The sequence below is a fragment of the Pleurodeles waltl genome, chromosome 1_1 (genome assembly GCF_031143425.1).
Source record: "Pleurodeles waltl isolate 20211129_DDA chromosome 1_1, aPleWal1.hap1.20221129, whole genome shotgun sequence".
In the NCBI taxonomy this organism is placed as follows: Eukaryota; Metazoa; Chordata; class Amphibia; order Caudata; family Salamandridae; genus Pleurodeles; species Pleurodeles waltl.
In genome coordinates, this window is record NC_090436.1 from 899201080 (window position 1) to 899216537 (window position 15458).

At 48.6% G+C, this 15458-nt stretch overlaps 1 protein-coding gene across 2 annotated transcripts in view; it reads right to left on the reverse strand.

Moving 5' to 3' along the window:
• VPS13A (vacuolar protein sorting 13 homolog A) overlaps positions 1–15458 on the reverse strand; it is a 1844906-nt gene that overhangs the window by 1192156 nt on the left and 637292 nt on the right. For both annotated transcript variants that reach the window (XM_069230089.1, XM_069230094.1), the window contains exon 33: positions 2240–2547. In XM_069230089.1, coding sequence (XP_069086190.1) covers positions 2240–2547 — 308 coding nt within the window. The remainder of the gene's footprint in view (positions 1–2239; positions 2548–15458) is intronic.

Consider the following 15458-nt stretch of genomic DNA (forward strand, 5'->3'; position numbering starts at 1 on the left):
ATTTTATGTAAATGCCGTTTAAGAAGTCCTGAGGAAGTCAAAGGGCACTCCCAAGACGAAACACGTGTTGACTTGGCTTATGGATGGCTTAATTGATTTGGCTTATGGACGGCTTAATTGATTGAGTATTTAACCATGGATTTAATTGCAAACTGTTGAAGAATTTTGAGGATCTCTGGATATAAATTGGAACATTATATAAGAGTGTGACGAACTTGGATTTTGTGTTATAATGTATTCAATGAAAATTAATTTGAATCTATTGGACAGAATATATGATATGTTCTCTAATACTCATGTGTAGACGTTTTTTCTGAGCAGGTCAATGTAGATTGTGAGTAACTGCACTAAACAAGTTTGATTGGACACTAATAACACAGGCTGATTAGATTTATTGTTAGTGATAACCTCGGTCATCACGTAGGACACTAGTGGGGGTGTGGCTCTCCATCAGCAGTAGCGTTATGAGATTTTGTTTTTTAATTTGTGGGATATAGAGCGCCATTTATTCCTTTCACCCCCCCACTGTAGGAGGTATTGAAGAGTTTGCAGATTCAGACTGGCACCTGAGGTATTCAGAAGGTGAGGAGTCTTCAGGTAGACCTACTCACCAGCAAAAAAAAATTCAAACAGCAACATCGCTTTCCCAACACAGAAGTCACAAAACTAGTATTTATTTATTTTTCACAGTGTGCAATGCTATTTAAACAGCATGCCAATGAACACTTAGTGAGATTCTGACCATTATATAGTATATCTAATGTTTCTTCCGGACACTTCACTTGTTTTTGGGCATGCCTCCAAATTTAAACATGCTTTTAAATACTTTGCACTTAGTACTTCTGATACAAACTCTCTGCAATGTCGCCCTTCCCAAACCTCTTCTTGCAACTCAAGTGGTTAAACCACTATGAAGTAAACCACATCAGGAAATTAGTTAATTTTTCACTGATAACTTTACTACGGTACTATTGCTCGGTCATGACTCGGTCATATAGTCAGTATGTTGCAGATAATTTATCAACTATAGTTTTCCGTCACTATGCCATCATAATACTAATTTGAAATAATGTATTGCTTTGATGCTATGCACTGCCCCTGTACGTTCTACAACGCCATTTATTGTATTTTGTTTATACAAATATGTTTTCACCTCATATCATGGAGTGATATTTAACTTATTCCTGAGACTATGAATTCAAAAGCAAATTTATAACCAGGTTCTTGGTAAGTGTTAAAGTGTGCTTTTTAAGATGAAATCGAATGCTGTTGACAATGTAAGGGCTGCATAACCTTTTGGAACAGAACCCAACATCCTTTGCAGACCTCATTAATGTAGGTGGTTGATAGATGTTTTTCTGTAACACCTGAATCGCATGACGATGTGGGTTTTAATATAAGCAGGACTTGGAGGACATTATATGACATCCTGGTGAGCAGTTAAATAAGACAACCCAGAAGCAAATGCTCCCAGGGATATCCATTGCGTTTGTTTGAAGATTTTGCTGTATTATGGAAGTCACTCATCACTGCATTAGGCATTTTCACCTGACCTACTTTTCTACTGAAGCCTCATTTGTTCCACTTTAAAAGAGGAAAGCAATGCTCACTGCAGCTTCATTACTCTCTAACTCACAGCCGTCATATAAGTACGGAATGGCATAATAGAGGCTTCCTTTTTGTGTTTAATTCCACTCTTAGTTGTCTTCCAACTCCTGCATTCCTACAGACAAAAGTGACCGTGACATTTAAAGCAACATATATTCATTTGGTCGTCACTGCTGAGTACTGCTAATACACCTGGAACTTTATACACACAGCATTCTGAAGCAAGAGGGAACACTACTTTATCTCAGAAAGAAACCAATGCATATAAAACCATTGCAACATAATTTCAATAATTACAGTAATAATAACAGCATGCAACAGCACGTTCAATCTGAAAATACATGCCTCTGTCTTGCAAACACCAAAGTACAAAAAAACAACCAAGGTTTCATTCGCGAAGAGACAAGTGCAAGTCATGAAATGTGCATGCACATGAACCACTCTGCTCATGCATGACACCTTCGTATCGTTCTACTTGCCTGCATGTTTTGTAAAATCTGAACAGGTGACACCCACATTTATGAACAAAGGAGCAAGGGCATGAAGCGGGAAGAAAACAAAATTAAAATGAGCATCGTATTGTCATTTCTGAATGATTTAACTTCTGAAAAACAAAGGGACAGGCGTTTACCTGTAAAGTTTGAGCTCACTAAGCTTCACCATCATCGAGTCAATGACAGGAGGAAGGCTGCACCGTGTCTTTGTGGCAACGATGAAGAACTGGTTCTTTACAGTAATGAGACCAAAATCAGCCACTAGGACATTTGTGGACACAGCAGACTGTGGTACAATTACTACAGGTGCTTTAACATTGATATCAAGGGCTAGACGGAAACTCCTCTGAGCAAATTCTTTTACACCTGAAGCAGCTTTCTCTGCTGCTTGAACAGTTACTTCGGTCAAAGCATCCTTGGCAGCTTGAAAATTGTTGACAAAAGCCTAAAAAACAAAAATTTAGAAAATTGCTATAAACACTGTTGGAAACGAGCACACTGCATTACATTGTTGCACAGAATGGTATCCCATACTCCTAAAATATCAAAATAAGCACTGGCAAAGCCAACTGGTATGGGTTCAATGTGCCACACAAGCAAGGCTATAACATTAGTGTCGGAAACACATGAAGGAGCCAAGGAGACTAGAATTGTAAAGTAGTACCACATGTAACTCAACGCAAGCAAAAGGAAACACCCAAAAAGATAACAGCTTTAGGTGAGAGAATACTCAACTAGGCTGAGCAAAGGACTGATTGACAAAGTCCACAGCAAATTGCTGAAAGAGGTTGCTTGAAGAAAGGAAATGGTTTAAAGAGGTGGATCCAAAAGCAAGAGGTCTGTTTGACAACTGCACAGTTAAAACCTAGTCCTAAAAATGCTGCCACACCATCCAGCCTGGCTCATCCTAAAGGATACCCATCTCTACCCCTTCTCTCAGTAGTCAAACATGATCTTGATCTGTCTTTTTTACCTGTCGATGTACAAAACTTATTTGCTACTCTCCATGTAATAAACAAGAGAAAGGCCAACACATACATAGTCTTGGCACACATCCAACACATTTAATAAGCCAGACAAGAGATTACTTTAGTTGACTGAGTTCATAAAATAACACTCAGGCACAATTCAACAGGTTTTAATGAAAGAGATGCTACCCTTATAGGTTTACAAACCAACAATTTACATAAGAGCAATAACTCTTAAAAGTCCATAGAAAAGAAATGTCTATTTGCCTACGGCTATTTGCTTCAAAGTACAAGTTACTTACTTTGGTAACGATATATCTGGTAGATACATATTCTAGTTGCAAATTCCTTACCTTAGAATTTTCCCCAGGCGTCAGACTGGATCCGGAGATTTCTTTCTTTGAGCAATACCCTGGCACGCAATTAGGTGGCGTTGAGTCGTTGGCGTCATAGTCGCCGTGGTGACGTTGGGAGTGGTTCATAGACGTTACGCAGCGCAGTGACGCCAGTTGCTTTTCCCGACTTTCCAAGCGAAAGCGCCGAGCCACAAAGAACACTGAAATTGGTGTGCCAGAGCTAAGGCCTTGAATGGGGAAGCCCTATCCCTAGAAATCATTCGGCAAGCTGGGAGGATGCAACTAAAATATGCCTCTACCAGATATATTGTTACAGAAGGTAAGTAACTTGTACATATGATAAAGAATTATTACATATTCCTTACTTTGGAATAGATACCTAAGCAATGACCTCATCGGAGGTGGGCTGCGAACCAAGATCATACGAAAAAAGTCCTGCAGGACCTAACAACCGAAGTAGCCATCCCTGCAGAAATGACTGTCCAGGCAGTAATGATCAGTAAACCTGTGCAAGGATGTCCACGTAGCTGCCTGGCAGATATCCAGGACAGGAACTTCGGGTGCTAACGCAATGGAAGGAGCAATTGCTCTGGTGGAATGAGTGCACAAGCCCTCAGGAGGTTAATTCTTTGCCAAAGCGTAGCAGATTTTGATGCAAAAAGTACCCATCGAGAGATGGTACATTTTTGCACCGCCTTCCCTTTCTTCACACCCACATATTCAACCTGGAAATCTTTAGTACGATTCAGATAGAACGCCAACACTCTTTTTGGATCCAGGCAGTGGAGTCTCTCCTCCTTATGAGAAGGATGTGGAGTTGCATAAAAAGTAGGCAAAGTGATGGACTGGTGAAGGAAGCTGGCTCCATATATACTATATCAAAATGAGATATAGGGCCTCATTACAACCCTGGCGGTCAAAGACCACCCGGGCTGTTTCGGCGATTGTACCGTCAACAGGCTGGCGGTACAATTTTGCTGATTACGACCGTGGCGAAAGCGCCACGGCCGGGACCGGTCGTTTCCCGCCACGGTCGTCCCGGTGGTTTTAATCTGCCAGGGCAGCGCTTCCAGGGGACTACGAGTCCCCTTCCTGCCAGCCTGTCCGTGGCAGTAGGTTGTAATGAGGCCCATAGTGTGCACAGAGTCCAGGGGCTCCCCAAGAGGCTAGACAGAGGCAATAATAAGAAATACTAATGCTTTATTTGTGGTAGTGTTGTCGAGCAGTTAGGCTTATCAGAGTGTAGTGTTGAGCATTTGTTGTACACACACAGGCAATAAATGAGAACACACAGTCAATGACTTAACTCCAGGCCAACAGGTTTTTATATAGAAAACTATTAAGTTCTGTCTCCGGGGCATAGGTAGCCACCGTTGAGGGTTCAAGTCAACCCCAAAGACCCAGCTCCAGCAACACAGGACTGGTCAGGTGCAGAGGTCAAAGAGGGGCCCAAATAACATAGGAGCCTACGGAGACAGGGGGTGCTCCGGTCCTAGTCTGCTGGCAGGTAAGTACCTGTGTCCTTGGGGAGCAGACCAGGAGGGTTTAGTAGAGCACTGGGGGGTCCCAAATAGGCACACAAAGCACACCCTCAGCGGCACAGGGGCGGCCGGGTGCAGTGTGCAAACAATGCATTGGTTTTGTAATTGAAATCATTGGAGGGACCCGGGGTCACTCAAACGTTGCAGGCAGGGCCACAGGGGGGCTTCTCGGGCCAGCCACCGAATGGGCAAGTGTGAGGGCCACCTGCTGGTCACTGCTGCACCGGTGGTTGGTTCTTCACAAGCCTGGGGGCTGCGGGTGCAGTGCTTCTTCCAGGCATCGGCTTTCTTCTTTCCGGGCAGTCGCAGTCAGGGGGGTCCATGGGATTCCCTCTGCAGGTGTCGTCGTGGGGGTGCAAAGATGTTAGCCCAGGGTCATCCGAGTCGCCTGGGGATCCTCTCTCTGGGTCGCTGGTTTCTCTGGACACGGCCAGGAACGTCGGGTGCAGAGTGGTGGCGACGCACGCTTCTAGAGTGAGGTGAGAGCCAATTTAAAGATGGTTTCTGCTTGCTGGAGGTGGAAAGTCTTGCTGTCCTCACGAGTTCTTGGTCCTTTGTAGTTGCAGGGCAGACCTCAGAGGTCGCTGGGCCCACAGGATGCATCGCTGGTGCAGATTCTTTGAATCAGGAGACAGGCCGGTAGGGCTGGGCCCAAAGCAGTTGTCGTCTTCCGTCTTCTCTGCGGGGTTTTCAGGTCAGCAGTCCTTCTTTGTAGGTCGTCAGGAATCTGATTTGCTGGGTTCAGGGTTGACCTTAAATACTAAATGTAGGGGTATGTTAGAAATAATGGGGAGTAGCCAATGACTACTGTCCCTGAGGGTGGCTACACCCTCCTTGTGCTTCCTCCCTACAAGGTGTCCCAAGTAAACGACAGTACCCTGCCCTATCTGACATTTAGATGCCTTGATAGAGATGCCTGTTGCTTGCAGGGCCTGCAAAACCTTCTTCAGATAGACCGGGTGATCCTGCCAGTTGGAGCTAAAGACAGGAATATCATCTAGATATGCTGCACTAAAGGACTAAAAGCTGGCAAGGACATGATTCACCAGCCTTTGGAAGGTGGCAGCAGCATCCTTTAAGCCAAAGGGCATGACAGTAAACTGATAATGCCCATCAGGTATTGAGAATGCGTTTTTCTCTTTTGCTCCAGGTGCCATTTTAATTTGTCAGTACCCTGCAGTTAAGTCAAAAGTACTTCGGAATGTGGCTGCACCTAATTTATCGATCAGTTCATCTGCTCTTGGTATGGGGTGAGCATCTGTCTTGGTGACAGAGTTGAGCCCTCCGTAGTCCACACAAAACCTCATCCCTCCCTTTCCATCCTTGGGGTGAGGTTTGGGGACCAAGACCACTGGGCTAGCACAGGGACTGTCAGAGTGCTCTATCACTCCAAACACCAGCATCTTGTGGATTTCCACTTTGATGCTTTGTTTGACTTGGTCAGACTGTCTGAATATTTTGTTTTTGACAGGTAAACTGTCTACTGTGTCCACATCATGGGTACACAGATGTGTCTGTCCAGGGGTCAAAGAAAAGAGCTCAGCAAACTGCTGGAGGACTTGCCTGCAGTCAGCTTGCTGTTGGGCAGAGAAGGTGTCTGAATAGACAACTTCATCTACTGATCCATCCTTGGGGACAGTTGAGAGGTGGTCAGGGAGAAGTTCACTTTCTGCTTCCTGATCCTCATCAGTAACCATCAACACGGTTATGTCTGCCCTGTCATTGTAAAGCTTAAGACTGTTAACATGGATCACCCTTTAGGGTGTCCTGCTAGTGCCCAGGTCCACTACGTAAGTGACCTGACTCTTCTTTTCTAGCACTGGGTAAGGGCAACTCCATCTGTCCTGGAGTGCCCTGGGAGCCACAGGCTATAGACCCCAAACATTCTGCCCTGGTTTGAATTGAACTGTTGCAGCGTTTTAGTCACACTACAACTTCTGGAGTTGTTGGCTGGCCTCAAGGCTTTTGATTGCCTTTTCCATGTACTCTGCCACCCCTGAGCAGAGGCCAAGCACATAGCCCACCACCTGTTTAGGCTCATGGAGAGGTCTCTCCCAGCCTTCTTTTACAAGTGCTAGTGGTCCCCTAACAGGATGGCCAAACAGGAGTTCACAGGGGGAAACCCCTACTCCCTTCTGAGGCACCTCTCTGTAGGTGAAAAACAGGCATGGCAGGATGACATCCCATCTCCTTTTGAGTTTTTCAGGGAGCTCCATGATCATCCCCTTCAATGTCTTGTAAATCTTTCCACAAGACCACTGGTTTGTGGATGGTATGGTGTGGTGATTTTGTAAGTCACCCCACACTCATTCCACATGTGTTAAGGTAAGCTGATGAAATTAGTACCTCTGTCAGAAACCACCTCCTTTGGAAATCCCACTCTGGTAAAAATACCAATGAGTGCTTTGGCTACTGCAGGGGCAGTATTGGGCCTAAGAGGAATTGCTTCAGGGTACCTGGTAGCATGATCCACTGCTACTAGGATATACTGATTCCCTGAGGCTGTGGGAGGTTCAAGTGGACCCACTATATCCACACCCACTCTTTCAAAGGGGGACCCACCACTGGAAGTGGAATGAGAGGGGCTTTTGATGGCCACCTGTCTTGCCACTTGATTGACAAGGGACACAGGAGCTGCAAAACTCCCTTACATTCTGGGACATACTGGGCCAATAGAAATGGTTAACAAATATTTCCCATGTCTTGGTTTGTCTTAAATGCCCTGTTAGGGGAATGTCATGGGCTAAGGTCAGAATGAACTCCCTAAACTCCTGAGGCACTACCACTGTACTAGTGGCACCAGGTAAAGTAGTCCATCCTCCCAATAGACCCTGTGGGATCCACTGACACTTCCTTGCTTTCTCAGGCCTTCAAGAGTGGGACAAGTCGTTTGTCCCTGGCACAGCTGTTGCCTTGATGATCTCCCTGGGCCCAAAAGCTCTTCCTGGTAAGGCTCCAGATCCATGGACTCAGTTCCCTCAGGGGATAGGACATCTTCCTGGGAAGAGTGGTCCTGTTTCTGTTGCTGTACAGAGGCTGGTCCCCCAGTCCCCTTGCTTTTTCTCCTGGAAGGTTGGGCCATTATTCCAGGCTCCAACACTTCTTTTTCACCCTGTGCTCTGCTCTGTGCTCTTGTCTTAACACACACCAGTTCAGGGATACCCAGCATGGCTGCGTGGGTCTTTAGCTCTACCTCAGCCCATGCTGAGGACTCCAGATCATTCCCTAGCAAACACTCTACAGAAATTGCAGTCTCAGGCCAGTAACCCCTCCCATTCTAAAGTCACCAGTGTCATGGGATGGACTTTAGGTTGATTGTCAGCATTGGTGACCAGATATGTCTTTCCAGCTAGATACTGTCCTGGGGAAACCAATTTGTCTGTCACCATGGTGACACTGGCACCTGTATGCCTCAGGGCTTACACCTTCTTCCCATTTATCAAGAGCTGCTGCCTATGTCTGCATGTTAGGCAGCCAGGCAGCTAGTGTGGCTAGATCCACTCTACCATCTGAGACTAAAGTAGCTTCAGTGTGAACCCTGATTTCCGTTGGGCACACTGTTGATACCACCTGGAGACTGGCTATTCCAGTGCTAACTGGAGTAGTAGTGGTGGGACTTTTCTTGGAACAGGCCTTGTTTCCAGTTTGGGGTCCATGCTGTCTACAGTTGACACACCAGGCCTTCCTGGGATCAAAGTTTGTACCCTTGTAACCATTTGTGGACTGTGAAGAGGCTCGGGTTCACCTCCTGAGCAGGTTTTTGGGGCCCTTGTGAAGACTCCTTTGTTTTGTCCTTGGATGTCTCACCACCCTTTCCCTGGGGAAGCTTTGCGACCCCTTTCTTTTGGTCACCCCCCTGTGGATGTTTTGCTCACCCCTGTCTTGACCCAGTGGTCTGCCTTCTTTCCCAATTATTAGGGAGAAATTGGACCTAGGTCTACCAGATGTTGATGCAACTTATCACTGAAGCAATTACCTAACATATGTTCTTTCATAAATAAATTATACAGCCCATCATAGTCATCCACTCCACTGCCAGTTATCCAACCATCTAGTGTTTTAACTGAGAAGTCAACAAGATCAACCCAGGACTGGCTGGAGGTTTTGTGAGACCCCGCCTGAACCTAATTCTAAACTCCTCAGTTGAGAATCCAAAGCCCTCAATCATGGTAGCCGTTATGAGGTCATAGGATTCTGCATTCTTACCAGAGAGTGTGGGGAGTCTTTCCCTACACTTACCAGTGAACATTTCTCACAGGAGAGCTCCCCAGTGATATCTGCTTACTTTTCTGGTTGCACAAACTCTCACAAAAGCTGTGAACCATTTGGTGATATCATCAACTTCTTCATATTTAGTAACAATCCCTTTGGGGTTTTTGTAGGATGTCAGTATTCTCTCTGACCCTATTTAAGTTGCTGCTACCATATATGGGTGTTAAACACATTTATCTTCTCTCCCTCTCTATGGCTAGGAGCTGTTTCTCCAAATCTAATCTTGTGGCCATCCTTGCTAAAAGTATGTCCTCTTCATTGAGGCTGTCCTCAATGTTTAGAAGGGACTGGACTCCCCTGTGTAAGACCAAGAATCTCTGACTCTGATCTGTGGAGACAGGGGTCTTGGAGCCCTAGTCTCATTAATTAGGACAGTAGGGGGGCGTTCTTCCTCCTGTTCACTAATTTCTTCCTTATCTGAGGGGAGGTCTTCCACCTCAGTGGGGTGGTCCCTGGTGTATTCTGCCAAGAGCTCCTGGAGCTTGGCCTTGGTAGGATTCAAACCAGTTCTAATTTGTCTTAGCTTACAGAGAGTCCTTAGCTCTGCCATTCCTAGATGGAGGTTAGGGGTGAGGCTAAGTTCTATCACCATCTCATCTGTGCTAGTCATTATGTCTCTGAAAGTTGGGATTACTTATCAAGAAACTAAAATCTACATCTAGTACTTAAATCCTAACTTTTACAAACCTTTTAAACTTTAAAAGGGATGCTAACAGGGAGTTACAAAAGGCCCTAGCAGGACTTTTAAAAATTTGGAAAAATAGTAAAAAATTCAAAAATCAATTTTCTAATGACAATTTTGAAATTTAGTCGTGTGATCAGGTATTGGCTGAGTAGTCCAGCAAATGCAAAGTCTTACACCCCACTGCTGATCCACCAATGTTGGAAGCTGGCTCTGTAAACTATATCAAAATGAGATATAGGACCTCATTACAACCCTGGCGGTTGGTGTTAAAGCGGCGGTAACACCGCCAACAGGCCGACGGTAAAAAAAAAAATGGGATTACGACCACGGCGGACACTGCCAACATAGACAGCCACTTTTAACACTCCGACTGCCACGGCGGGTAGCAACAAACACCGCAGCAGTCACCGCCAACAGACAGGCGGAAGACAAGGTACTGCCCATCCCATCCTATTATGAGAGGCCAATCCGCCAGCTTTTCTGGGGTGGTACCAACGACATCAAAACCATGGCGGAAACAGTACATCGAAGGGGAACCACTCACCTTTCGACACTCCACGAAGAACCATGATGCAATGAAGCCCGAATTGCAGTTCCTCCCCATGTTCGTGTATCTTCTCATACACCAGGAAGTAGAAAGAAGGCGGCGGCAACGACGGTGAGTACTGTGCCTAGCACACAGGTGCGGGGGGGGGGGGGGGGGGGGGGGAGTGACAGACACACGGCACGTAACACCCCCACCCTCAACATACACACCAACACATCCAACAACATTACTGATACACCCTGTTACCCCCTGGAAGAACGCAAGGACAAAAGGAAATGAGCCTAACCAGTGTTATATTGGAACATTCAGATATAGCAATAGAATTTAAATCAGTATATACAATTTTTTTTTACATTATATACACAAGGCCGTACACTGTCCCTTGTAAATGTCCGTGGACCCAAAAAGCATGGGCAAAGACCACACATGACACCTGCCTCAAAACGGAGAGAACACTGCAGGGGCATCAGGTAGAAAAATCAGAGGCACTTCAGGGGGAAGGGGTCGGGGGAGGGGGGCACCTCAGCCGGAAGATGGTACGACGCCACTGCCCCACGAGGGGGATCCATGCCCACTGCTTGGTCCTGGGGAGTGCAAAGCCACAGTCTCTCAAGTGGGTGGTCTGCTCACTGCTTGGTCCTGGGGAGTGCAAAGCTACAGTCTCTCAAGTGGGTGGTCTGCCCACTGCTTGGTCCTGGGGAGTGCAAAGCCACAGTCTCTCAAGTGGGTGGTTTGCCCACTGCTTGGTCCTGGGGAGTGCAAAGCCAGTCTCTCAGGTGGATGGCTTCTCCACTGGTTCTGGAGGGGGCATTGTGCCCAGAGTGCTTCATCCTACCATGGATAGGGGGAGTGGATGTATTTCTCCACTGGTTCTGGAGGGTCCATTGTGCCCAGAGTGCTTCATACTACCAAGGATAGGGGGAGTGGATGCATATCCCCACTGGTTCTGCAGGGGGCATTGTGTCCAGTGATGCTGCACCTGGGGTGTGGCAGTTAATATCCTCTCACCTGGGTGTCTGAGCCACAAGATGTACATGGAACAAGGTAGCATGATACTCCATGAAGGCAGAGCCACACTCCATCCTGTGGCGACATAGGCTGCAAACTGCTGGTAGTGCCAGTGCTGGTGCCTCATGTGACGTATCCAGGGTCCAGGACGTCATCTGCACCCTCAGACGGCTGCCCACTGGGGATGCTGCTGACATCGATATAGTGCCACCGGCTGGGCATGTGGCGGTGCAGATGGTGGTGCAGGTGGCGGTGGCTGCGGGGAGATGTTGCTGGTGCTGCCCGTGGTGCAGGTGTCTGTAGTAGTGGAGGGAGACACCAGACCGTCTCCGGCAGCCTCGGATGGCTGATCCTTGGGGAGGATGCTGCGGAATGACGTTGTGGCAGGGGCGGTGCAGGTGGCGGTGCAATCGGCGATGCAGGTGGCAGTCATTGCGGCGGTGGTGACCATGGTACAGGTCGCTGGCATCTCTAAGGAAATGGTGGTCACCAGCCCCTCGCCAGGAGGCATTGTGCCCTGAGGTGACCTGCCCTTTGTCTTGTGTCCCTTCCTCACCTTGGCAGTCGCTGCTGGGAGCTTGGCACTGTCCTCTTTGTGTCTGGATGAGGCCTTGCTGGGTGGGTGGTGCGACCTTCCCCTGCTGGGTGCCTTGGCAGGTGGCGGAATCGGGTGGTCCTTCACAGCTGTAGGTGGCACACTGACAGCTCTGACGGGTGTCCCTTCGATCTACCTGGACTTGCAGGGATCACAGCAGACGCAGATTTGGTGGCTGAGGTGCTGGGCTGGGATCTAGACATTCTGGCCCTAGGGGAAGGACGGGGGAGGGAGGGGTGTAGGGAAGAAGTTAATATTAGCTAGGAAAAGTTTGACACATTGGGACGGGAAGCTGGAGGGGGTGAGGGAGTGGAGGAAGAGGTAGTGGTTGTAGGAGGTATACGTCCGCTGAGTTTGGGTGAAGGTGCATGGGCTGGAGGCTGTTGTGAGGTAGATGGCTGTTGAGTGGGTGTGTGCCTGAGTTTGTGTACTTTGGGGAGGAGAGCTCACAGACACACTGGGAGAGGACACAGGGGACGTGTGAATGGTTGTGGAGGTTGTGATTGCTCGTGGGCGGTGAGTTGTGATGGGCGTGCTGGTGATAGAGGCAGTGGCTGATGATGTAGTGCATGCAGGTGTGAGTGGAGACCAGGCTGGGAGGGAGGTGGAAGACGTGGAGGAGGGGGACACAGTGGAGGAAGTGGATGTTGGTATGTGTGCATGGGTATGGTGCTTGTGTGAGTGCCTGTGTGATGATGTGTGGTGCTTATGTTTTCCTGAGCTACTTTTGTGTGTTGATGTGTGTGCAAGCTGGTCTGAAGGTGTGCTTGGGATAGGTTGAAGTAAAGGGGATTGGGTCGGGGTAGTAGGAGTTGGAGGGGGGAGGCTGGACACAGGGACAATGGCTGCCATTAGTGCTGAGGCCAGAGCCTGAAATGCTCTCTGTTGGGCCGCCACGCCAGAATGAATGCCCTCCAGGTATGCATTTCTTTGCTGCAAATGCCTCTCGACACCCTGGATGGCATTTGGAATGGTTGACTGCCCAATAGTGAGGGATCTCAGGAGGTCAATAGCCTCCTCACTGAGAGCAGCAGGGCTGACTGGGGCAGGGCCTGAGGTGCCTGGGGCGAAGGAGATGCCCACCCTTCTGGGTGAGCGGGCACAGGAAACACGCTGAGGAGCTGCTGGGAGGGCACAGTAGGTAGGGGGGTGGCGGCTGTACCTGTTGTTGGGGTGGGCACAGATGTCCACCACCGCCAGGGAGCTTCCATCAGAGGAGGACTTACTGTCACTGGTATCCCCTCCTGTCCCCGTTGTGGAGCTCCCATCGCCCTCCGTCCCACTGGTGCCTTCACCCTCCGTGAATTCACCCTCATGGGCCATGTGGGATGCAGCTCCCTCGGTCGCCGGTGCCTTACCTACTCTGCCAGATGATGCTAATGCACACAAGGACAGGGTGACAAAACCAGAAGGGGGGTAAAGACAGAGGATACATATGGTCAATGCCAGCAACACCACTAATGTTGGGGGACATAACACACACTGAGCTGCCCTATGCACTAGGCCTTGCCCAACCACTTACTATGGTAGTCACCAGCCCATGGGGTACAATGCCTGACGCCAGCACATGCACACCTGACACCCACAGGACCCTGCACAGTAGTAGCTGCCCAATTGTACCATTGGGGTAGGGGTGCTTCAGAGCCTGCAAACAAGGGTCCTACCCTGGCATGATCGCCCTGGCCTAGGGGCACCCACAGCCCACACCCCCCAACCCAGCTTGTTCCTAAACCGCGCAGTCAGCTTTCTGAAACTGCGCTCACCCCCTTGTGGCTGCTGTGATGCCCTCAAGGCCCCATCCAAATCCGGATAGGCCACCGCCAGGATGCAGATAATAAGGGGGGGATCATGATGCGACAGGCACCCCTTCCATGTTGGGAGGCCAGCCCCAGCTGGGCCTCCGCCGTCTTCTTCCTCCAGTGGTGCAGGTCCTCCCATCTCTTGCGGCAGTGGGTGCTCTGTCTGTGATAGACCCCCAGGGTCCGCACCTCCTTGGCGATGGCTCGCCAAATACCCTTCTTCTGGTGGGCGCAGACCTAGAGGGTAAACAGAGCAAACAAATGTAATTACTCACCCGTCCGGACCGTCATACTCATTGACCAACAGTTCCAACCCATGCCCTTACGCACATACACTGACCGTCGCACATGCAGCACTCAGGCCATCCCCTAACATGTGGCTTATTCCACTGCGACGCTGCACAACGTCAGAGCAGTTACCTCATTTCCCCTTGTCCCTCCTCACAAGTCAGGCAGCCGCCATTTCAGGGGGGCACATGGCATTGCACCTACCTGCATCACAGCCCATATTGGCACACATACGGACTCACGATTTCAAACACGGATTCTGTTACATTAGTTCAGACACAGTTGTGCTATCTGTGTGGTAAGTGACCTTCTGCTCACCGTTCTCCTCCATAGGCTACAATCGCTGAGACAGCATGAGATGGTGGAATCCTCTGGTGTACATACCCCTGGTGGTCCTGTCGACAATGGAAGACAGACACATCATAATCACATACAGACTTGATCGTGGCACAATCCAAGATCTTTGTGCCCAATTGGAGCCAGAACTGATGTCAGCTATCCGCCATCCCACAGCTATAACTCCTCTTGTGCAGGTCCTGTCAGTGCTCCATTTCCTGGCAAGTTTCTCCTTCCAAACTACAGTGGCCATGGTATCTGGGATGTCTCAGCCAATGTTCTCAAACGTGTTGTCTGCCCTGCTGAAACACATGCGCAGCTACATCGTGTCCCCCCAGGTGGAGGATTTGACCACAGTGAAAGCAGACTTCTATGCTCTGGGACATATTCCCAACATCATTGGTGCCAGTGATGGGACACATGTGGCATTCCCCCCCTCCCCCCGCAAAACTGAACAAGTGTACAGAAATAAAAAAAAATGCTACCATTCGATGAATGTGCAAATGGTGTGTTTGGCGACCAGTACATCTCCCATGTGAATGCCAAGTATTCTGGCTCTGTGCATGACGCCTATTTCTTGAGGAATAGCCGCATCCCTTATGTGATAGGCCAACTTCAGAGGCACCGGGTGTGGCTAATAGGTGAGCCCAAGGTCCCCACAGAGTATGAGTAGGTGTCTGGGTATGAGGTTGCCCCTAAGGGTTAGTGTGTGTCTAACAGGTATCCCTCGAAACTTGCAGGTGACTCTGGTTACCACAACCTCTCGTGGCTACTGACCCCAGTGAGGAATGCCAGGACAAGGGCAGAGGAACGCTACAATGAGGCACATGGGTGAACTAGGCGTAGTAAGACGACATTCGGCCTCTTGAAGGCCAGATTCTGCTGCCTCCATTTGACATTCCAGTGTGTAAGGAAATTGATCCCTGTTGCAATTACCCCCCCCCCCCACTTTTTGCCCGAT